The 24243-nt window shown below is 41.2% G+C and overlaps 1 protein-coding gene across 1 annotated transcript in view; it reads left to right on the forward strand.

Moving 5' to 3' along the window:
• KCNH1 (potassium voltage-gated channel subfamily H member 1) overlaps positions 1-24243 on the forward strand; it is a 189468-nt gene that overhangs the window by 52259 nt on the left and 112966 nt on the right. Inside the window, exon 7 of the mRNA XM_086744148.1 lies at positions 1498-1927. Within this exon, the coding sequence (XP_086600274.1) occupies positions 1498-1927 (430 nt within the window). The remainder of the gene's footprint in view (positions 1-1497; positions 1928-24243) is intronic.

Consider the following 24243-nt stretch of genomic DNA (forward strand, 5'->3'; position numbering starts at 1 on the left):
AAATGTTTGGCATAGATAACCATGAAAAGGATAGATCACTTGGTCTTTTCCAGATCTCTGCAAATATATCTGATTTAAAGGAAGGTTGCTTTTTTTTTTCTCTTTTTGTTCTCCCTTTTTATTCCCCTCCCTAGTTGTGTTAGATCTTGTCCAAATACTTAATAGAAATTGATAGTGTGTTCCCAGGTAACAAATTACATTTGTCTCTGAAAATGAGTCAATGTAATAATGACAAATTCATGAAATAAAGGGGAAATACATTGCTGCAGTCCTAGGGAACATGAGTCAATATGCTTTATGTAATTATTTAATAAAACATCTCTTCTAGTGCATTGAACCAGCCTAAGATACTGAAGCAGTTGTATTTATGCAGGAATAAACAAACTTCCAGTAAAAGCTGTTGACCAGAAGTATGCAATTATGCATTTCCAGAAATACTCATTAAACCAGTCTGCTTAAATTTTAATCAGACGTCTATGTATGAAACAGTCTTGATAAGAGGGAGTAGAAAAAAAAAAGAGAGAGGATTTTTATGAAAGGCTGTTCAGATCTTCTTGAGTCCCAAATGGCTTTGATTTTTTTTTTATTTTTTTTTATTTTACTTCTTGTGCATGGCATTGCAAATCTGTCTAAAAGTTAACAATACAAAATCCTGCATGCTGGCTTAATTCTATTTTATGGGAGCCATATTAGTATCAGTACAGAAATACTACATTGATAAAAAAACTGTCATAAAAATAATATGATGTGGGGATTAGACAGTGAGATATTTGAAATAGTTAAGCTTTGTGCAGTCCATGTGAGAAATGTCAGAGGACTGGTTATGAGCGTGTGAGTTTTTATATGAAAGTAAGGTCATAGGAAATCCACTATTATACTGAAAAATTACAAATCACCAGATACTTACAGTATTTTTTGTTCTTCCTTATTTATCTTCCTGGTGTGTCTGAGCTAAATACTGTAAACTGTGTTATATCTGAGACGAGAGGACATGTGTTGCCCAGGATCATAAGGAAGTCGGGAATAGCCGTAAGACGTTCCTGATTCCAAATGCTGGAGTGAATTCAGTAGGTGTCTGGTTATGTTCCTCTCAACACTAGGTTTTGTATGGTTTAATGGTCAGTGACTTCCATACTTATTTTCAGTCAGCCTGAAGTATCATCAGGATGCTCAGAGGCGGTCTACTTGCACAACTGGATGTGCAATAAATAGCCTGTCGCTTGAAGTCTTTACGAATGTATTTGTAGATCTATTTGAGTAATCTGAAAGGGGAGTTCAGAGAGCAACCCACAAAATGGTAGTGGATGAAGAAAAGAGTGTCTATATCCATCCCTGAAAAGGGTCACTAACCTTTTCATGTTTCACAATCTCTCTTTTCAGGTGTTTTCTGGTGACCATCTCTTTGTTATGGATCACCTCACGCCTTTGGAAATCGCAGTTATGAATATTGTTGCTTTAATATTAAATTCTAATAGTCACTGTGCTTTATCCTTCTAGGGCATCAGTAGCCTCTTCAGTTCACTGAAAGTGGTCAGGCTACTTCGGCTGGGTCGCGTAGCTCGGAAGTTGGACCACTACATTGAATACGGAGCAGCGGTCTTGGTTCTGCTGGTGTGTGTGTTTGGTCTTGCAGCACACTGGTTGGCCTGCATTTGGTACAGCATAGGAGACTATGAAGTTATTGATGAGGATACAAACACAATCCGAACTGAGAGCTGGCTCTATCAGCTGGGGGTGTCAATAGGAACACCCTACCGCTTTAACGCATCAGGCTTTGGAAAATGGGAAGGCGGACCGAGCAAGGATTCGGTGTACATCTCCTCGTTGTATTTTACGATGACCAGCCTCACCAGTGTTGGATTTGGGAACATCGCTCCTACAACAGATGGGGAGAAGATCTTTGCTGTTGCTATGATGATGATTGGCTGTAAGTATTAGAGATTCTGCCTCTCACACACACAATGCCAAATAGCTATGTGTCATGAATACTGATACCATAAGAACATCTGGAATCATGTCAAATATTATTATGCAGCTTAAAATATTTTTGGCGGCAATATAGATATTACACACTTTCTTACTGTTTAGTTTTAAAATCACAAGTAGGACTATTGCTGTGACTAGCAAAAATTCTGTCATTTTGAAAGCAGTATTCTGTCAATATCCTTTCAGTATTCTAAGTAAACCATAAAATGTGTAAAGCCTGAAGTATTAAAAATTAATGCACCACAGTGGGCACAAACAACCTTTGTGCCTCCATTTGGTATGTGGCAAAACCTTTGTATGTCTGAAAGCTGTATATGTTGGACAAGTGGGTCAGTGAGTGGGAGAAAGTCTAGAAGCATCTCATAAGGGAGAGAGAACAGTAGCTCTCTAGAGGCCAAAAACTCCACTGTGGGCTGAGCATACAGTCAGATCCTAAAGCAACCTGGATGATACTGGCCCTGGGCACCTCTGGCTCACATTTCCTTACCAGAAAGGATTAATATTGCCAAGCTGTCCAGGTTTTGGCCATGTTGTCACTTCAATGCACGATCTGCACTCAAAGGGCCTTGAGAACTACTTGGAGTTAAGAACCATATGGTGGCCGCTGTTAAACTAGGTCATGTTTTTCTAGATAAGGGTGGAATTTGAACCCAAATCAGGAAAAAAAAATAATTCTACTTTGTACGTGGAAGAGCATATCATTATATGGAGAGAGAGAGAAGCTTCTGTATAGTAATATTACATCTAGAGGAGAAAAAAATATTGCTAAGCAGAAAATTCAAACCAAATATATAATGAAACTCAATTAGCAGAACAGTGCCTGCTGTGATAGAAATGTTAAGCTTTTATTCTGATGTGTCATTTTACAGCAACACTGAAATGGCGTACTGAGGTTACATGTGCAGTCTTAAGCAGGCTGAAGGTTAGTGAGAAGAAATATAAAGACAAGTGTTCTTGATTGTGTAGGGATTGGGATATTTCAGCAACAAAATTTGTTGATTTTGTTCTTCTAACTTTTTCCACTGCTAAGAGTCCCATCATCCCAATAAAATGCCTGTGTAGCAGAAGGGCAATGCGTGTAAAACTTGAAGACAATTGCGTGGTTTCCTTATGAGAAGGCACATTAGGCAGTATAGCAGTGTAGTACAGAACAGGCTTCTGAACATATTTCCTGCTGAAGGTACCTGTTTAATAGGAATTATCCTGACTTGTGGCATATTGTTCATTGGATTATGCTCATGATACTAGCTAGACAAGAATAGCTAGTATTATTCAGTATTATTATTTAGTACTATGAATACTGGATCAACATAACCTTCATAAAATCAAGAATGTACATGAGGATATTTTGGAGTTGTACCTGCTCCAAACTCTTCCTATGAAAACGTGATTGAAAGAAACTGAATTTATGCAAGATTAATGTTGATAGGTATCTGCTCTGAATTCTAAAATGAACTTTAATTTCAGCAAGTTGTAAAAAAAAAAAAAAAGTATTCTGGCAGTTTTAGATCTCATGAATGCAATCACATTAGAGGGAAACAATTTTGTTTGTATTTGGACTTTTGGAAGCTTGCATTTCTAACCCTATAACTGTCTGTGTGTCTGAGCCCCTGTATCCTCTGAACAACTACTTGGAAACCATTAAGACTATTCACAATATGTGTTTGCAGGAATGGCAACTAAGTAATCCAATCTTTGCGTTTACCTCTCTGGATTTTATAGGGTTTTGATTGCTTTTACCATGCTGAAGTTTTGAGCTATAGTCATTCCTCAGGTTGGGAGCAACAAAAAGGATATGTTTCATTTGCAGCTATTTTGAGCTTAATTGTTGATACACATTCTTCCACCATAAAATTTTATGTTAAAATAATATTATTTTGCTGGTAGAATTAAGGTCTCAAACATTGACCCGAGCTTGAACTAGGGCTATTTTATAATAATTTCTTGGGAACCTGAAAGGTACATGGCAAATGTATCAGGGATAGATGTGGGGGAGGGAAAAGAAGTTTCCTGGCTAAAGCTTTTGATTGTCACTCAGAAAAATTCTTACTCTTCCCTGGCCAATTAGCATGTTTGTTATTAGCTGAGCTACTCACTTATAACAGTTGGTGGCTACCTGTTCCTGTTATGGTCCTAATTTTGCAGAGGTCAGATAACATAGATTTGTGCATGGGATGGATTGGGGCTGTGGATGTCTAAAGCATCAGAAATAAGCAATTTGAAGTCAATTCTGCTAATGTGTTACTGCCCACTAGTAAAAGGAAGATAGGTGGAATTTGCTGAGTCCAACCTCAAACGTATCAGTCCATTAACTTCATCCTTGCTAGAGGATAAGTCTTTAAGAACTGTGTGAATTTATCTTGGTTTTGAAGTGGCTAGGTATAGTCTGGGCAAAAATACATACCTGTATATTTAAATAGTCCGGTGAAATAAGTAAAGTCATTTTACAACCTTTTCTGTACGAAATAGAAACAATGCTGTCACTTTTTCTTTGAGAATGTTTCTGGTTTTGTTTAGTTGAGTAAGACAATATGTTAACAAGATTGGTTTTGAGATTCCAAAACTGCCACTATAATGTCATCAAAAAGAAAGAGTATTTGGGGATAAATGTGTAACAGCCAGCATTGATATTTCAAAGTGATTTCAGCAAAATTTTACTTTAAATAGGCTGGAAATTTTTAATAGGAGAGTAATCTTTTTTTTTCCCTTTGGGCCAATTAACCTCCTGTGAATAAATAGTAAGACTTCCATTAGCCTGATGGGGACAGATTTAGATGAGCAGAAAGAAAATGGCAACATTTCCTTCTCTTTGTGTGTTTTATCCTGTGCTGGTTTTGAATAGCAATAAACACTATGTTAAAAAACTATTGGCTTGTTATGCAGAACTGCGGCCAGCTAAGCTTAGAGTCACAATTTTATTAGCGAGATCACCTTTGAAATGTTGAACTTCTCTTTATATGTAAAAGAAATGGAATTTTCTTGAAATTGAGATGGTGGTCAACATAGGTGAAAATGTTTGCTACACTCACCTTCCTTGCATGGGCTGTACGTGTAGCTACGCTACAGTGCAGGTCCCACTTCAGTGCGCAGGAAGCACTTGTCTCCCAGTGGTGGCTGACCAAGGGACTACAACAGCATAGTGCTTTCTCATTCCTGGACCCAGTTTAGAGTCATAGCACTGCCTCTGCAGCCTTCCTCTGGGTTTTGGTTTCAATGGTCTTGATTTCAGTTTGCTCCATGACCTGTGCCACCATGGGTTGGTAGGGGCACTCAAGAACTGCTTCTCTGGAGCGCAGATGTTGGCATCAAGTGGAGGGAAAGGAAGAATTTGCTTTTAGAAGTGTGAACTGTTCCGACTCAGTGAACTTAAGAATAAATAAATTATATATGTATGTGAATACATACATATGTACATAGCATATGTGTATACATACACAGAGAGAGAGTGTACATGTATTATGGTGCTTAAAAAGGGAAAAAGAGAGCATGTGGGTTTTCTTCTGTGTGATTGATTGTCCTAGTTGCAGCCAGGATGGAGTTGATTTTCACCTGAGCTGGGACAGGAGCTGGAGCTGGTGGCACCTGTGGCTGGGTGACACAGCTGGGACAGGTTACTCATTAGTCAACAGCTGGGATCATTTACCCAAATTGGCCAAAGGGCCGTTCCACCCCATGGGTGCGTGGGGTATAAAGTGGGAACGGTGCTCAGGAGGGGCTCCTGCTACTTGGAAGGGAGCTGGGCATTAGGATCCACCATGAGCTGTTGTACTGTAAGTTACCTGCCAAAGCATTTTCTGTTATTGGTTTTTTTTGTTTGTTTTCCATCTCTGTTTTCTTTTCTTCTGTTGTTCTCTTTAACTTCTATTTTAATCTCAGCCCATGAGTTTTGCCTTCTTTTCTTTTTAGTTTTGTTCTGGTTTACTTGATTTACTGGCCGAGTATGTTGAATAGTTTCTGGGGAGGAAAGTTGTGAATAGCAGCAGTTCTTTTTTCTTTGGTCTTGGAGTGTTGTCTTTTGAGCTTCTCTGTTTCAGGAGAGGAGTTACTGTGTAAACAAGTGATTTTAAGATGTGTATTGCTGTCTTCTCCACTGGCAAACTGATTGAAAGGCTGGTGGTACAGTCAGCACAGGACTATGGTGACATCCAAAGAGGATGTTTGCCTCAGAAGGGCTCAGAGTATTACAGGTATTTGAAAGTGTAAGCAGTTCATAACTAATGTCCTTCCCTGTGTGTTTAGTATGCTTATGGACAGAGAGATGGAATTAATACTCTGTAATTATGTTCCATCTTCCGTAAGACAAAATCTAGTTTTCTTTGCAGCTCAGCCACTGATATATCCCCTTCTGCTCACCGCTTACTCCCTCTATAAAGCTGATTCTGTGGCAGAAATACATGTGCGTTATGTTAACTCTTTGTAGACTTGCTGACCACTAGTAATGATACTTTGCTATAATGTCAGATAAGCTGTTTAAAAAAGTAGGTAAGACCCCTTCCATTTTCCTTTTTGAGTCTTTTGTTTTGTAAATAGTAAATGTTCAATAGTAAAACCAGGCAACTTTTAATTAAAAATGTAGAGATATTTTAATGAAGCTACCCTGGACCATTGGGAGCTGAGTGCAAATGTTGGCCTAGTAAAAAGTTTAAGGTATGTGAGCTTATAGAAGGAAGGGTGAGTACATCATGCTAGCAGTGCATAGACGCTGGGCAGAGATTATTGAGGTGAATAAGCTGCATGTGAGTACTGAGCCTGTGGGGCTGGCTGGATTGGTTGGTTTTATGCTTGGGGCAAAGTGTAAGAAAACCTGCCTTGGTCTCAGGGGCCCTGGTCTCTGCTTTAGGGCCAGCTTCTGCGGGAAGGTGTTCATGGCTCTCAGATGCAATGACTGCACATGCTGTCCTACTGACCTCATTGTGGCTGCAGTTTTCAGGGAGAAAGTGTTTTACTGTTGGTTATTCTGACATGGGTAGGTTCAACCCCTAATTAGGCTGGTGAAGGACTGTAGCATGGTCATCATATAGCCCTGGGGATGTATGGTCCATTGGTCAGCCTCACTGAAAGGGGATGTGAGTAGGTGAAAAAGGCTCTTGATTCTCATCCTCAAATAAAGCACATCTGTTCAGGAAGAACAAGTTATTTTGAAATAAAGATGATGTATCCAGTGGCTGGTCTTGAGGATTTCTGTTCTGTGGAGGCTTGATGCTTCTGGCAAGATATGCAATTCATATTACTGTGTAGCTGGTTTTTTTGTTTGTTTTTATTTTTTTTAAATAGCTTTGTAAAGCAAACTGTCTTCAGATCTGTCAATGAACTGACATGCATGGTTTTGCCTCACGTTACTGAGTGTATGTGTATATATAGAGAGAAGTATGAGTGTTACTACTGGAAGTAAAAGCAATTAACTCCTCAGCTTCATTTTAAGTGAATCAAAACATATTTGCTTATCCCTTTTCACAGATGGCCACTAAATTGCTAATTAATAGGGAATATGTCTACAGACAGATCTTTCAGAGAGGCTGACATTACATAAAACCAGATTTAAAACCAGTGTCTGGGCCTGTGGAAAGATACATTTTCCTTTTTTAATACTTGTGGAAAAAAAAAAAGCTATTCCAATTTTTAGTTTCTTCCCTGTGGAGACATATGCCTCGAAATAACAGTTCTCGTATATTTTGTTCAGTGAAGCTGTCAGGTGGGGTTGCGTATGGTTTATTTTTTCTAAGCAACAGCAGAAACCAGAGGACTTTCATTTGCAGTTTTTGTATCTGGGCACTGTGTCAGCAATCCCCTTGCAGGTGGAACAGGGACGAACAGTTCTAAAAATGCTTTGTATTTTCCATTTTTAACACACCATAATACTGATGGATGCTTGCCTATCTGGATTTTGAGAAACTGAGCAAAATCTATCATTTCGGGAGTCTTTTGTTAGTGTTCTCAGTTGCACTGAGAGATCCTGAGCCTTTGGTCCCTTTTCACACTAAATTCTCCTTGTTGGGTAGAACTTCCTGGAACTACAGGGTTTGACTTATCCAAAGTATGAAGTTCCCTGAGGAAAAGTCACACGTTTGAATGCTAAACTAAATCATAAATTCCCCTGTGAACGCTATAATTAGACCAGATAGTGAGAGGGATCATGGAAAAAGAATAAAAGTGGAAGTTAAAAGGTCAACCTCAAGGAAACACATGCTCACCTACTGTAATAATTTTTCAGCCACTGAGTTCATTAATCAAAACAGACCAGAACCACTCGTCTTCATTGATCTTGTGCAATGCAAGCATCATGCGGTCCTGCAGCACTTTGACTGTTTTCTCTGATTAAGGTAGACACAGATGCCAGGAGCATGGAGTAGCTGTCTCATCTTGGTTCAGCTTTGTCTGTGGGTAGCTTCTTTCTCATTAGACATAAAAGCAGGAATGAGGATAACATTAAGTACATTTGAAAACATAATTAGGTAGTTTTATTTACAGCACTCTTGTTGAAAGGAACAAGAATCTGCCCTAGTAATGTGAACATCTCTGAACTACCAGAAAATCTTGGTGGCTGGTTTCATGACACACGGGTCAGTTTTGCTCCTTTGTAACCTGGCAGAGGAGTAGTCTGCTTCAGTGACCCTCAAGCAGGGTAGGAAGTGTTCAGAGCCTCTTGTGAACAACGATGGCCAGGAACTGGTGAAAACAACGGGACTATTGTTGTCAAAATACCTGAACAAAATACAGATGCATTGCAGCATTTGATGATGTTCCTGAGGCATGATTATCCTCTCATAATGCAGTTTAGAGCAAGTGGATGTGGCCATGCTGTGTGGGTACTTAGCAAACATTTATCTAATTGTGAGAGGCACGTGTATCCCTAGTATCCCTATGGCGGGGTAGGGGCATGTTGAAATTGGTTTTGCTGGAGGTTGGTGGCTTGAAACTGAGGGCCAGCCATGTGCCAAGTACTGGCTAGGCTTACTGAGGATGTCATTCAGGGGCTGCGCACAAAGGCCTGTGAGACCTCAGACCCCAAGCAACTTTTTCTGTATTCATGGTTTTTGCAAATGTGATGTTTTGATTTGGGGACATGCTGGGAAAGGAAAAAGAAACCTTGCCTTGCAGAAGTGGTCTCTTGGATGCCTGCTCTTTGTCACCCTGGCAAGGTGACGAAAATCACCAAGGTGCCACAGACTTCTTCCTAGCCACTGAGGTTGTGGCTGCCATGCCTTCCATATGGCTGATAGTTTTGCTTTGCTTTTCACTCTCATCTGTCTTAGCCACCAGCAATGCTACTCAAGCCATCAATTCCTAACTTAAAGACCTGCATTTTTTTTTCTTTAAAATTCTTTTTAATAAGTAGAGACAGTCTTTCCAGATCTATTCCATCGCCCCTCTCTGCTGTGCTTTTTTACTTCTTGTTTGCAGCTAGTAATGATATTTGAAGAGCTGGTGTGTTATTGCTATAATTGTTAAGCAACTGTTTGGGATTTCTGAGTGTTATTTTTCTTGGATGGGTTCTCCGTTAGAATGAACCATCAGAAGTGTCATGGGTGTGTTTCTCTGCTACACCAAATTTCAGCAAAGAGGAAAGGCCAGCAGAAAATCTGGACAGTGTTTCTCTGAAGGTTAGAAGGAGGGTTTAGATATTAGGGCAGGGTTTGGCCTGGGTATCTCTAAAAATGAGAATACCCCATTTTTTCTTGTGAAGAGTAGAGAATGAATAAAACTGTGTTTAAAAAAAAAAAAAAAAAACAACAACAAAACACCACCCCCAAAAAAAAAACCAAACCCCACCAACAAAAAACCTCTACCACACCCCAAAAATCCTTATAATTAAAAAAAAAATAAAATATGGGTAGACTACATTGTTTTAGGCTTTTTGGCTATATAAGCAATCCTTCCGACAGTTGAGTCCTAAGGGATGCATTTTTCAGTGAAGCACATCGGCATCTCTCATCAGTAGGCATGGGACTGCACCAGGTCACAGTGGCATCTTCAGACCCACCAAGGAGCTGAAGCATCTGGCCTGTCCAGAGCTGCGTCGTTGATATTCAGTACAGAGAGGGCACGCTGGAGAGATGTGCTCAGTGCTGACAGACTTCACAGCATAGCAAGCTCCAAACTCTGAACTGTAACTCTGAAAAGTTGCCTCCTCTTCAGATAAGAGGTCTTCTATGATTCTATGATAAGGACGTCCAAGGCCTGCAGATTTTTTAAGGACTGCTTCTATGGAAACATAAAACAGCGGTGTCAAAGCCAGCAAAAGGGTAGGCTGTAGGTGACAGGTACGTAAATAGTGAACTCCTACAAAAATCATTGTCTCCAGGCTAAGATGGACTGGAAGGCTTTTTCAGGTTCACAGTACCAGTGCTAATGACCAGGGCTATATGAGGAGTGCCCCATTCATATGGGGTTAGTCGTCATCTCACCACAACACACTTCAAAGCAGTGTTGATAGAAGAAATAAAATGGGTTTTGTGAGTATGTTAATGTGGTAGTACTTTTGTTTCCTGGGCTGCTCTGGGGAAACGTAAACTAACTCTGTGTGATGTGTTATTTCTTACTATGCAAAAGTGAGTAAGCTATATTATTTTTATTGTTATTTAAAGTGTATATGATCAGATTAAAGGTAGATTAAAATTATGGCTATGAAATTTCCAGCAAAAAGCAATTCACAAATAGAATCATAGAATAGAATGGTTAGGGTTGGAAGGGACCTTTAAAGGTCATCTAGTCCAACCCCCCTGCAAGGATCAGGGACATCTCCAACGAGATCGGGTTGCTCAGATCCACCACCTCTCTGGGCAACCTGTTCCAGTGTTCCACCACCCTAATTGTAAAATTTTTTTTCCTAATATCTAATCTGAATCTACCTCCCTCTATTTTAAAGCCATTACCCCTTTTTCTATCACAACAGGCCATGCTAAAGAGTCTCTCTCTGTCTTTCCTGTAGGGCCCCCTTTAGGTACTGAAAGGCTGCTATAAGGTCTCCCCAGAGCCTTCTCTTCTCCAGGCTGAACAGCCTAAACTCTCTCAGCCTGGCAAGGGTAAATTGCTCATGTACTTTCATTTTTTTTTTTTGGGAAAAAAAGAAGATAAAAAATCTAGAGCTATATCACATGTATGTATCTGATGAAGTGCTCTGTGGTGTTTCATTTTGCCTTAATGACTTAAAAAATTTCAGGCTGTACTTCAGCCTAATGGATCTCGGGCATGGCCCTACCTCAGAACATACTAGAACTTAACTGCTAGAACAGTGCCAGGAGGTTTTGCTCCAAATCACTATCAGTATCATGCAAATCTAATCAGGATAATTTTTGAAGTGAGGTTTTTGTGAAAGTTTTTAATTCTCAAGCTCTTACAATCTGTTGTCTCCTGCAGAGCTTAACCTTACTTTCCAAGACACTGGACAACTTTTGAAAGGACTGTAAATGCAAATGGAGGAAAAAATAGTTGTTTGACAGGAGACGAGATGAAAGCTATAAAGTGTTAATGGTTTGGTTTTTTTGAGCATGTGAAGGAGAGCTCACACTACAGTAATGTTATAGATAATTGCCTTTTTTTCTCTTTGTTGCACAGTGTTTCATTGAATTATTTCATAGTAATAAGGAAAATAAATAAGTATCCCAGCTGCGGGTATCTCTCTTTTTCACCTGATGTCTTTCATATCACATGCTTATTAGTGCTGAATTTTGCTTTCCTTAGGCCATTTCTAACATTTCTTCTTATAAGTAGATTTAAAACATTGAAACATGCTACTTTTTCAAACTTTGATGAGCATGTGTAACCAGCTTGTTTTGAATTCTGAAGGAACATCATTAAGTCAAGTTAATGTTTGAGAGGGAATTGCCTGATGCATCTGGAACATGGAATGAAAGGGCAAAGGAGTGTAAAAGGAAAAAGGAATATATTCCCTGATTCACCTGTCTGAAAATATATTGAGTGTTTTGTTCCCTATGAAAAAAGCCTTTAAGAATCTGCAACAGACATTACATTTTGATATGCAGTACAGCAATTCTGGGGGTTCAGTTTATAATTTTATTCTTAAATTACTGAGGCACACAAGTATAATCTAGAAGAGCATGATTTGTCTTGTTGGAATTTTATTCTGGATTCCCACCTGTGAAACTGCCTGAATACCTATTGTGCACAAGTAGTGTGACAGATTTTTCTTTCTCTCTGCAGTCTTGGGAAGCCTTTCCCTAAACATCAGCTCTATGTGAAGGATAGAAATCTCAGACAAGGATTTGGGTTTACATGAGCACAATGTGTATTTATAAGTCCATTTCTAAGAAAAATTCAGCTAAATAGCCATGGCAAAAAATAGCAAAATAGCACATCCAGTCACATAACACATTGTGGCACTCATCTAATATGTGGAATATGATAGAGGATCTGAAGCGTCTTCTAAGCACCTTTCACTTTTGCAGCAGCTTCAAAAAGGAAATAGTTATTTTACTGTCTAATTGCTACTGGGCTCAGTCCTGCTGTAGGTTACAAAATACAAAACAGCTGTAATATGTAAGTGGTTTATGAATCATGAGATGTCCTAACCACTCAGATAAGCTATCTTGTGACACCTTGGGAATGAATAAGGATTACTTGTGCTTGCCAGATTGGTGAGTTTTAATGCCTTTGGCTGTTTATGTATTCTAAAGAAAGATTTGTCAGCTTATAAAAATGGTAAGCGATGGTCTGGAGGATGTAGATGCTCCTATGTGGTTTATTTCTTGTACCTGAAAGCTCTGAAATGTTCTAGATATGAACTTGAGTTGCTATCTGAAGACATATTCTATTATAAGCAGCAGCCTGATGGAAGAAATTCTGATCTCCTCAGAAAGTATGGAATGTATGTGAAAATGTCAGTAACTTTTATCCCCAGTACAGCAACTTTGGCTGCAACTGGTGTGAAAAATGTGGAGGGAGACAAGTAACTTACTAATAGGCACTCTTGCCTGGAGGGAAAGTAGAAAATTTATTCTTCTAACCAAAGGATTTTGACAGCCAGTAGAGTCTAAAATCCGAAGTGCCTTATGGTAAAGAATGACATAGTTGAGATATTAAAGCCTGACTTTCTTACTCACATAAACACAAATGTGGAATTTTTTTTTTCCTTTTTTTTTGTCTTTGAAATCAAACTGGTAACTGTACCAGGTAGCATGGAAGTAAATTCTTCTGGTCAGATAATGGGCAAACCTTGCCCTCTCTCCTGCTACCATCTCAAAATGGGTTGCTTGATAAGTGCAGGTGAGTGGGATGATTCATAGTCATGGTTCGGTGGTTCTTCAGTGGTAATGGAAAGATCCTGAGGGATTTTCACTACAAAGTAATAGGGAGGTGGAGACTGGTAATATCTTCCAAGTGTTCAGAGGCCAAATGGGAGAGAAAATCAGACTTAAGATAATAAATTAATTTCTGTCTCTAAAATTGAACTTGAATGAGGTTTTTTTGAGCACTATTTTCTGGTAAAATTAAGATTTACTACCAAAACATGGAAAATAATCCCAGGGTTTTTGGATCATCCTGCTCCATGAAGACATTAACCAGGCTCAGATCTTCTAGGCAGTTCATTAAGTGAATTCTGAAAACCGTAGGCTTATTTATTACAGTTGTATAACTTATTGACAGTTTGTACTTTTAATAGAATTTTTGTGAAAGAGTAGCATACTTGCTCCAATTTTGAACCAGCCCTATTTTAATTTTCCTTTCTCAAAATCTGTCGCACCTTTCATACTCGGAGAGCAAATGAGTGGAATCCTACCTCCTAATGTTCAGGTCTACCGTGGCACTTTGCGTGTGTGGGCCTGGACAGAGTGTGTCCTTTTTACATTAAATACACAGGTTTGGCAATGATTTTTGTGTTGCTGGAGATAACATAGGATCTGCTGAGAAGGATTCACAGAAGGGCACCTTAAATCTGATGTGGCCATACTCCTATTTACAGTTCTCTTTCCTGTAATGGACCACCAGTTCCTTCCTCCTATCTTTCTCTCACTTCCTTGCATAAACCTTCATTTCTGGCCCTGTCACTGTTCTGAGGTTTGCCATCCCACCCTGGCAGCTTCATCCTGGTTTGTTTTGCTGTGGGTGTTTGGGGTTTGTGTTTGTTTTTTTTGTTGTTGTTGTTTTGGTTTGGGTTTTTTTGTTGTTTTTTTTTTTTTTTTTGGTTGGTTGTTTTTTTTTGTTGTTGGTGTTTTTTTTTTTTCTTTTCTTCCTTCCACAGAGAGAATTTCCTAAGAAACAAAGAACTGGATAAGATACTCAACTTGCCTTGTTCTGCCCTTTTGCTTTTAGAGAAGGAAGTTATAAGCTGTAATTCCTTAAACTACTTATTCATTAAACATTTGTTTGACTTTAAGCTTCTCATTCAATTTGGTGCATTTAAACGCAGAGGGAGGGGAAAAGAAGGTGAGTTCCTGTATTGCAAAGATGAAAATAGGCTTTGATTTCTTGATACACTTTTAATTACCTTTTGTTTTCAATATTTTTGATTCTGCTTATTCTTTCTTCATAAAAGCCTTTCTTCACATGACTGGGAAAATTCTAAAATCAATTTTATCAGGAATTAACTACAGTAAAACTAAAATTTCCAGGAACTGCCTTTCTCACACTCCTTGAAAATAAGTTGACTGCAGGTTAATAGTGAGGTAATAGCAACAGAATGTGAGAGGGGAAAATGAGCCCTTTTCTGGAAGGGAGCCTTATTCCACGTAAAGTTAGCAACCTCCTGTGAAAATCAGAGAAATTACCAAATGGGCAAATTACTTTGAGCAAGCCACTGGATCATGTAGGTGCCACACTAACTGTGGGCAGCTGAAGGGAGAAGACCTAGCTATGTGCCACCTTTGGCTTATTATGCTGTTCTGACCAGCTCATGTGGAGAAAATAATGTCTGATATTGCTTTGAAGCTTCATGTATATTATAAACTTAAGTGACAGGAAGCTATGCAAGAAGCTGTCTGGAAGAGGCATTGGAATCCAGTTACTGGTGCCTTGTAGTGAGTCCTGTACCCAGCTGAGGTGTTAACCTGTGGCGTTACCTTCCATAACCTATTTTTCCTGCTTTGTCCCTCTTATGTATTTAGACTTTATGCAGGGAGGGACCTATCTCTCAAAAGAGCATCAGTCTTAACTTGAGCTTAAAGTTTTGCTAAAATGCAAAGGTGTTATTAGTTACCCACTCCAATGGCACTTGTGTTGGTCTACTGTCGTAGTTCAGCCCTGATCAGGACCAGACTACGCAGTCTCTCTCTCACTCCCCCTACCTTCCGAGAGAACAGGGAGAGAAAATATAAGGAAAAACCGCTCGAGGTTTGAGATAAGGACAGGGAGAAATCCTTAAAGTTACCGTTATGGGCAAAACAGACTCGACCTGGGGAAAACTATTCATTTATTACTACAAACAGCAGGATAATGAGACAGAGAACAAGATAACCTCCCCCCACCCCTCCCTCTTCCCAAGCTTAACATTATCTCTACCACCTTCCCCTCCCGAGCGGCACAGGGGGGAAGAGGGAATGGGGCTTGCAGTCAGTTCATCATACGTTGTTTCACGCCGCTGCTTCATCGTTGGGGGAAGAACTCCTCGCATTCCTCCCCTGCTCCATTGTGGGGTCCCTCCCACGGGCCACAGTCCTTCATGAAACTGCTCCAGCGTGGGTCATCTCTTCCACGGATGCAGTCCCTTCAGAACAGCTGTCCCAGCGGGCCCTCCATGGGCCACAGCCTCCTTCAGGCATCCACCTCCCCCGGTACGGGGTCCTTCACGGGCTCCAAGTGGACCTCTGCTCCTCCATGGACCTCCATGGGCTGCAGGGGGACAACCTGCTCCACCATGGTCGTCACCACAGGCTGCAGGGGAATCTTGGCCAGGAGCCACGTTACTCCTCCCCCTCCTTCTTCACTGACCTTGGCGTCTGCAGCTGTTCCTCACAACAGGCTGGTAGATGTCTCTCAGCATCCTTTTTACATCTCATTCACTTCTCATCTCCTTTTCACTTCTTGCAGCCGGGCTGGACCGAGTCGGCCCAGTCGGCTGCCCGGCGGGAGGCCAGAGGGTGAGGCCTGCAAGGCCCATGAGGCCTGTGCCTCCCCCTCTGCGCCTCTGCCCCCGCTCAGCTTCTTCACATCTTCTCTTCTCTCTCTTTTTTTTTTTTTTTTTCTGTTTTTCCCTTCTTAAATACGTTATCGCGGAGGCGTTATCACGGAACATTCTGCTACCAATCGGCTCGGCCTTGGCCAGCAGCAGGTCTGCCCTAGGCCCGGCCGAGTCCACTGAACAAAGGGGAGCGACTTCTAGCAGTTTCCTACAGAAGCTACCACCTTAGGCCCCCCCTCACTAACAAAACCACGACATCTATTCACTAAGCATAACCCGTAAGTTCTCGACTGCCTCCTGAACAATGCTGAGGCAGAATTCCATGTGTCCAGCTGCAATCTCAAATAAAGGGCAACTCCCCTTCCTCACTCTCCCACTCTGCCCTTCCTATATCCATCCATTGCAGGGCTTCAGTTGTGTGAACCATCCCACTGTGTCTCCGTGATCCCAATGAGCTCATCTCCCTGTAACTGTACATACTCTTTTAAGCTCCTCCTGTTTTTTCCCCATGCTGCCTGCACTGGTGTAGGTGTTTCCAAGGCGTCCCCGGTACAGGCTGGGAATGGCACTGCAATATACTGTCTGATCATGAGGGGAGCTTTCTGGAAAACAAAACAAAACAAAAAACAAAACCAAAACAAAACAAAAAACCAACCAACCAAAAAAAACCCAAACAAACAAAAAAAAACCCAACAACAGGGAAAAGGGAGAGGCAGATGGGTTAGATTTTTTTTGTTGTTGTTGTTTTTTCTCGCTGGTATAAAAGAAGACAGCACACCTCTTGTGAAAACTACAATAGACGAATCAATCCAAGCTTGTGTTTAAAAGTACTGGAACAGCAGTACCTGTGAGGCAGAGATCTGTGGCAGTGCCAAGCACCTCCTGATGTCTCTTGAAGCTGCCAAGTGGATGGATGCTTCTGTTTTCCAGTGATGGCATCAGAAGGTTGTCCTTTCAGGGCAGTGCAGCTGACCATCTGCTTTTTGGGCTTCTGTTGGTCTGTTAGTAAATGCACTGACAGGTGTGAGGTGGAAGCATGTAGCTGCTGAGTTTCCCTTGCTTGTTTTGCTTTCGTGCTGAGATGTGTGTGGGTGGACAAAAGGGGCAGCAGGCCTTGAGACCGAACCTGAAGTGGAATTTAAGGTTTCTTCCTATTCCTTTTCAAACTGTTAAACTTTTTTGACTGCTTCCCAAAAACCAGAATTTTACAGGATATGTGTTTAAGATGGTTGTTTCATTGTACTAGTTACAGACCTGTAGTGCAATTAATGAACAATATTTCTGTTCTTTGGTTTTTGCATCTGAAAGAGCATGATTTGAAGCTTGCTGCTTTGAAGCAGATAAAGACTTGAAAAGGGAATTTGAGATATTTATGTAAGGAAGAGTGAATGCTGGAGCATGAGATAAGTATGGCCAGTTTGCTGTCCTGATTTTATCAGGTTTGATTATTGCACTGTACTAAGTGTATGAGATTCTGATCATGATTATGCCAATACAAAAGATATCTCCCTTCGTGAGGGTGTAGTTCAGGTCCAGAATGGAGTTCTCTTTTATTCATATGCAGACTTCAATAATACAAAAGACTGGAGGGAAGACTAGTGTTTTATGGAACCATTGTGTTGTATTATGGGCAGCCAGACATGAAGAAAATGCTCTCAGCTGTTACCAGTTTGAGTTAAAATGGAAAATATGATGCAACAGGCAACTATGGTGGAAAAATATGAATGGTTCAGTACATGTAGTACTGGTACAATTGCAAGGGTCCACAGCACAGTGAAATGCACAGTTCAGTAGTTCAGTCGCCAGTGAAATACTGGGGAGGATAAGGCATTTGGGAAAGCAGGGAAGATAAGGGAAACTGAGTGCAGCCATGCTGCCCAAGCTGCCAGCCTTCGGTTGGGCAGGACAGCAGTCTGCTATGAAGCTTGTCCTCTCATCATGCATTTGGGGTGTAGCTGTTGTAGAACCGCTCAGGAACAGAAGTAAATTTCCAGCCTTGCACAGCCAGCACAAACATGAGTAAATCAGTGTTGATGACGAAAATACTGTCCTCATAGTAGTTACACATTTTCCTTCCAGCAACTGTTCTGTAAGCGACGTCATGGCTGTGATCTCCCTTCAGCAAAGAGTTAATATGAGATAGTGTCAGAAGTGGAGAGCAGCGGGGAAGAAATCTGGGAAAGCATTTGGCATCTGCATACGAATGAGAAATGCTGTTTCCTGTAAGCTTTTGATGTTGGTTATTGACAAATATCCCTTACAGTAGGCAAATGTAGGGCTAGTAAGGCTTGGAAGAGGTTGGGGCAGGGGTTTGTAGGCCCAGGCTTTAAGGTAATACTGCAGGTAGCCAAAGAGTTTGATTACTCTTGGGTAAATGGGCAGTGAAAGAAGCTGCTTCTCAGTGGAAGGCAGTATGGGTGGAAAAAATGAAAGAACTTCAGTCTGGGCCTGCTGTGTCTGTGCATGTACATGTGCTGCTAGCATTGCCTTCCTCCTGTAATTGCTGTCTCTAACCTTATACTGCCAGAGAGTACTGCTTTATTCTTTTGAGAAGAAAGTATCTGGTTTTGTAGCATTTTCTATACAGTGGTGCACAAAATGGTTTATACGCAGTACTGTTTGCCTGAGGCCGCACAGCCAAATTCCCTGCTGGTTGCTAACAGGAAAGTTTTGTCCGTCAGTAGCTACACAGTGCTACTACCTGTGTTTTACCAGCTTTGGAGGACCTTGCCATTGGTCACTGGTTGCCCGGTTGCCCACTTGCGCTCCTCTAAAGTAGGGCTGCTTTCCCAAACGATCTGCTGTTTGAAATGCCCATTAATTGCAAGTCATTTAAAATGCTACAGGAGTACTTGCTTCTCACAGTTCAGCAGGCTGTAGGTTCATCTACAGTGAAAAAAGAGTGTGTGCTGTAATTATAGCAGAGATACAGCGAGTTTCCTCCAGAGTCTCTGCTGAGCCCATCTCCAGGGTGGGTAGGGAAAGCAAGCTGCTCTGCTGTGCCCCAGTTCTGAATGATCAGGTTCTCTAGGAGAAAGAAGGCAACATATAAATGTGCCAACTGAAAGAAGTAACACACAATCCACAAAACCTGCTTACCCTAAGAATTAGATTTTAATTCTGCACAGATTTCTCCTCTGCTGATTCCAGTGGTGCTGTTCCTGACGTGTTCCAGGAGGAGTTTCAAAGGCTCTGGCCCCGCAGGAACTGCCAGAGTTTTGAGAGCTTTTGCAGTAAAGAAAGGCAAAACATCTTTCATTGAAGGGTTGGATCTCTTCTGAGGTTTACTTGGAATCTCTGCTTGTAAATGCACCTTGTCTTCCTCGTATAACATTGTTGGGGGAAATGTTCAACTTCTGTTAATTTTAACTATTGAAACAAGAAATTGCCTGTTGAGGAAATCGGGGACTGCTTCATGTGCTGTCCCATCATTTTTCTGTTACCCTTTACAAGTTATTTTGACCAATATTTTCATGGCTGCTTGATAATTTGTGTTTTAATTCTGATTTTTCACCACTTGGTACACAACAAACCTGACTTTATATTGCTAAGCCTCTGACACAAGTTGCTACGAGTGTGTAGCACCTGTAAAAAACAGTGAACCTGATCTTAAGAATTATAACTATCTAATACTGGTGACCTCGTAGAAAACTCTGACCTCGGAAGACAGGAAATAAGACAGGCGTAGGAGTGTATGATTTTTCAAGTTAACAATGTACATACTTAGATGTCAGTGGCACGTAAGCAGGATGGTTAATAGAGAAAATCTAGGTAGGATTGTAGAAGTTAAAATGTGAATTAAAAGCTTTAATACAGGCTAATTCTGCCAGCTTAAAGCCCCTAGTTATTTGTGGGAATGAGTGCACTTTCAAAGCTGGTATTAGTTTTTCTTGTCCTGTCAGGAAGGACCTGCAACTTGCAGATATGCAGTTTCTCTAGTGAGAGATGACTGCACCTTCCCATTATCAGCAGATAAGCTTAGCACTGATATTTGTGCAACAACAAAACCATACTGTGCCTCTGTATTCCTTGTGTGATCTCTATGCTAGTTTTGTGTTTTATCATTGTGTAGTGAATACACTGGTTATGCTGTAATTCAGACTGTGGACTTCAAAAATTACAATCAGACAAGTAAACAGAGCATAACAACTATGATCATCAAATAAAAACAGCTTGATTGGACCAATGTCTTCCCATTAAAAAGGGAAAAAACTCAATCCCAAAACAAAGAGCTTTTTTACTGATGGCTTTCTGCCTTCCACAGGCTGATGATGTGTTTTATGTTACTGCTTGTGTTCTGAGTCCTTCCTACCATTTCTGATTTTACTGCTATTATCTGTCTGCTGCCATCATGATAGTATTAGAAACAAAATGTAGCAACATCTGTAATTAGGATTTCCTACGCATTTTTTTTCTTTCTATTTTCCTTTTAAATCATGTTCCTAACTTTTAAAATCTTTTAATTTCCAAGTTGAGATAATCAAAGTCAGCTATTTCTGAGAGCAAGGGTATTGTTTTTAACAAAGCGAGATTTTGGTCTTCATAGCATATGTATAAGAACAGCAGGGCTGGAAGTTGAAATTTGGCAGCAAGAGTATACTCATTGAGGAGAATTCCTAGAAAAAACTTGAGCCTCCTTTCAAGGAAGATACCAACAATGTATGGACCTTTAAAATGACCCATTGGAAAATGCTGGCCTTGAAAGACACACAAGATTATGCAATTACTGAGCTAGCCATATACATAGTTTAATGTCAACGGAAGTGCTGAATAGACATAAAAATTGTATGTACTACCTTCTCTGGATGAATCACAAGAGAATGAGTCATGGAAGTGACAGGGAGATACCTGACTTCAGTGTGAGTCAGGAAAAGACGGGCATATTTAGCTCCTGAAACCCACTGCCCTGAGAATAAGCTAAGACGTACAGGCACCCTGTAGCTGCCAGTGCCTGCAGCCCAGCCTGGCAGGCTGACCACATCCATACGCTACAGGGCAGCACCCAGTGGGGGAAGCAGCATAGACTGGCAATCTAGCTGTGGCAGTAGTAGCATCTGACAGAGGAGTGGTGCTACCAGAGCCCAGGGCACGTGTGAAACTTAGGAGCATCTGGAAAAAGGTGATAGGTGAGGGACAGAGTGAACTTTTAGATACTGGACAGTATGCACCTACTGGGTTAGCTAAGCTGATCTGTGGTACCTGTCTCTTGGTAAGCTTACCTCGAAGAGCACAGATGTGATTCTCTGCACAGTCAGTTCTGTCCTAGACCTAGCCCAAGCTGTGTTGCTGTACACAAGTGTTTGTTAGTATGTCTGTTGGTCAGCCAAGTGTGACTTGGTGTGTTTTGTATTGTCTAAAGTTGGAGCTGTTTGCACTCCTTAAAAGCATCATCCTTTGTGTCTTTGGAGAGTGAAAAACGTGGCTGGAAAGCTGCCTGGTGGAAAAGGACCTGGGGGTGCTGGTAGACAGCTGGCTGAACATAAGCCAGCAGTGTGCCCAGGTGGCCAAGAAGGCCAACAGCATCCTGGCTTGTATCAGGAAGAGTGCGGCCAGCAGGAGCAGGGAAGAGATTGTGCCCCTGTACTTGGCACTTGGTGAGGCCGCACCTCGAATACTGTGTGTAGTTTTGGGCCCCTCACTACAAGAAGGACATTGGGTTGCTGGAGTGAGTCCAGAGAAGGGCAATAAAGCTGGTGAAGGGTCTGGAGCACAAATCTTATGAGGAATGGCTGAGGGAGCTGGGATTGTTTAGTCTGGAGAAGAGGAGGCTGATGGGAGACCTCATTGCTCTCTACAAGTATCTGAAAGGAGGCTGTAGGGAGGTGGGTGTTGATCTCTTCTCCCAAGTAACTAGCAATAGGATGACAGGAAATGGCCTCAAGTTGCGGCAGGGGAGGTTTAGATTGGATATTAGGAAAAAATTCTTTACTGCAAGAGTGGTCAAGCACTGCAACAGGCTGCCCAAGGAAGTGGTGGAGTCACTGTCCCTGGAGGTATTCAAAGAACATGTAGATGTGGCACTGCAGGGCATGGCTTAGGTAGGTATGGTGGTGTTTGGTTGACAGTTGGATTCGATCTTAGAGGTCTTTTCCAATGTAATGATGCTATGATTCTATGAATTCCCTTCTGCTGTCTTCCTCTCTAGCCCCCTGTGGTTGGTACCAGAGGATGCTGTGTGTTCTTCATTTCAGACATCAATTTTTAGATATGTGGGACTGGCAATTTGTGAGTTAATTGGTGATGTCTGTGTGCTGCTGTTAACCCAATTATAGGTTTGATTACATTGATTAAACTCTTGTCCTGGACAGCAGCTGTTTAATTATTTGCCTTCAGGCTCCCCCCCTCAGTTGGGGTCAGTCTGAAACCTGCTGGTTTGGGTTGGCAGAACTGAGTGGGGAGTGTGCGGTACTGTCACCAACAGTGTGCTGACTTTTTCCCCTTCAGTCTTAAACTTTCTCTTTTTAAAAGCCAATTATCAAACTTTGAATGCCGTTAGTCAACTTCTGTACTGTTGTTCTTTGGAAGCTCTTGGAGGTATGACTCTTCTCTAGGGTGGTGGGAGAGAGCCTTTTTGTACTAGTTTACACCAATTTGCCTTTTGGTGCATATGTTCACGTCAGGTTATGCTTATGGACGCTGTGCTGAATGCACAGACCCTGAGAGAAAAACTAAGTCTTGTTTTGCTGCTGTAGCTGCTTTTTTTTTTTTCGCCCCCCCCCCCCCCATATGATTAGCTGTTTTGCATCACAGCTTGTTTTGGAGAGCTGTTGACTTGCAAAGGGACAGTATTTGGGAGCTGAGCCGTAATGAACTCCATAGTCAGCTTTGGCAGAGCCAGCAGTGGCGTAGCATGATGGGAAAGTGAAGGTGCTGGTTTGGGGCTTTATGAGATAGTCCCGTCTTTGGTAGCCATATTGAAATGAGCAGTGAATTTTGGTGTTTCTGCTGTTTAGAAAGTCTGCAAGAGGTCTTGTGCAAATCAATAAGGATTTATGTTTTCAGTGGGAAGCACTTTTAAAATTTATTTCAAGGTAGAAAAGTAATGTAGTAATTGACTTCTTGGAAGTAGATAATGGAAGACTCACTGACTAAATCTTGCAGTCTTCAGTTCTGGTTGCTTCTCCTTTATCTTCTGCACTGAGATATTGCAGTGGCTGTTAATTCTCATTGCAGAGGAGTCAATGTAGTGGTTCAGTGTTTGCCAGCCGAAGGAGGTGTGGGTGTTGCTCTTCTTGGAGTCCCTATGAGGGAGAGAAGGACTTGGCCAGTGGAGAAACTCCTTTCCCTCCCCACTCATCGTGTTGTCTAGTTGTTTGTGTGAAAACTCCAGCCTTTGGACTGACTTTTTAGACAAGATAACAGCAATTCAAGCACAGTGCAAATGTTGGGCTGTTGAATGGGGGAAGCTGGTGATAGACTGTATCATTTAATGACATGATGGTTTGTGTCAGTTCTTCTTGAACTGAGTAACCTTCCTCAGGGGTACTTTGGGATAAGGAGGTGTGGACATGGGGAGATGGTATTAGTTTCAGGAACGAGATGTGTTGCACATAAAGCCAATACTGAAGGTTCATGCCTGGAAGCTGAACATTGGAGATGGTAGCTAGGTTTGGCTTAGCCGAGCACCTGTAATCTGACCACACTTGTGTTCCCTGACAGCATTTCGTTGAACATACAGCTGGGAAGGCTGGGCCAGATTGTGGCGTTCCTGAGAGCAAGGAGAAATGCAGGTCTTCTATAGGGACTGTTAGCTGACAGGAAGCAATGAAGAAATGGTTACTTTAGCAAGAAAAGACTGTAACTCTGGTGCAGTGAGTCCTGTGGCAACACTAATGCTGCTACATCTTTTCCAGAATACCTAATATCTTTTAAATTTGAGTACTTAAGCACATGCCTAGGACCGGCTTGTCCACAGCCTTGTAGCAATTGTAATAATTTATATGCCTATAGAAATTTCCATGCTGATTTTTGTAAGATGTTTTAATCTACTCTGTGCAGAACAGTGTAAGTGACTGTAAATGAAGTGAAAAAGGAAAGTAGGCAGTGCCATGCAAATGTATGTTATATGGAAATGTATTCTCTGACACTGCACTGCTAGCTTAGCTTTTAATGCTCAGGGAATGAGCAGAAAGAGCTAATGATGGAACTATGTTGCTTAATATGGTGGATTATTGGAATTGGTG

Source organism: Chlamydotis macqueenii, chromosome 3, assembly GCF_036417535.1.
Source record: "Chlamydotis macqueenii isolate bChlMac1 chromosome 3, bChlMac1.mat, whole genome shotgun sequence".
Taxonomy (NCBI): Eukaryota; Metazoa; Chordata; class Aves; order Otidiformes; family Otididae; genus Chlamydotis; species Chlamydotis macqueenii.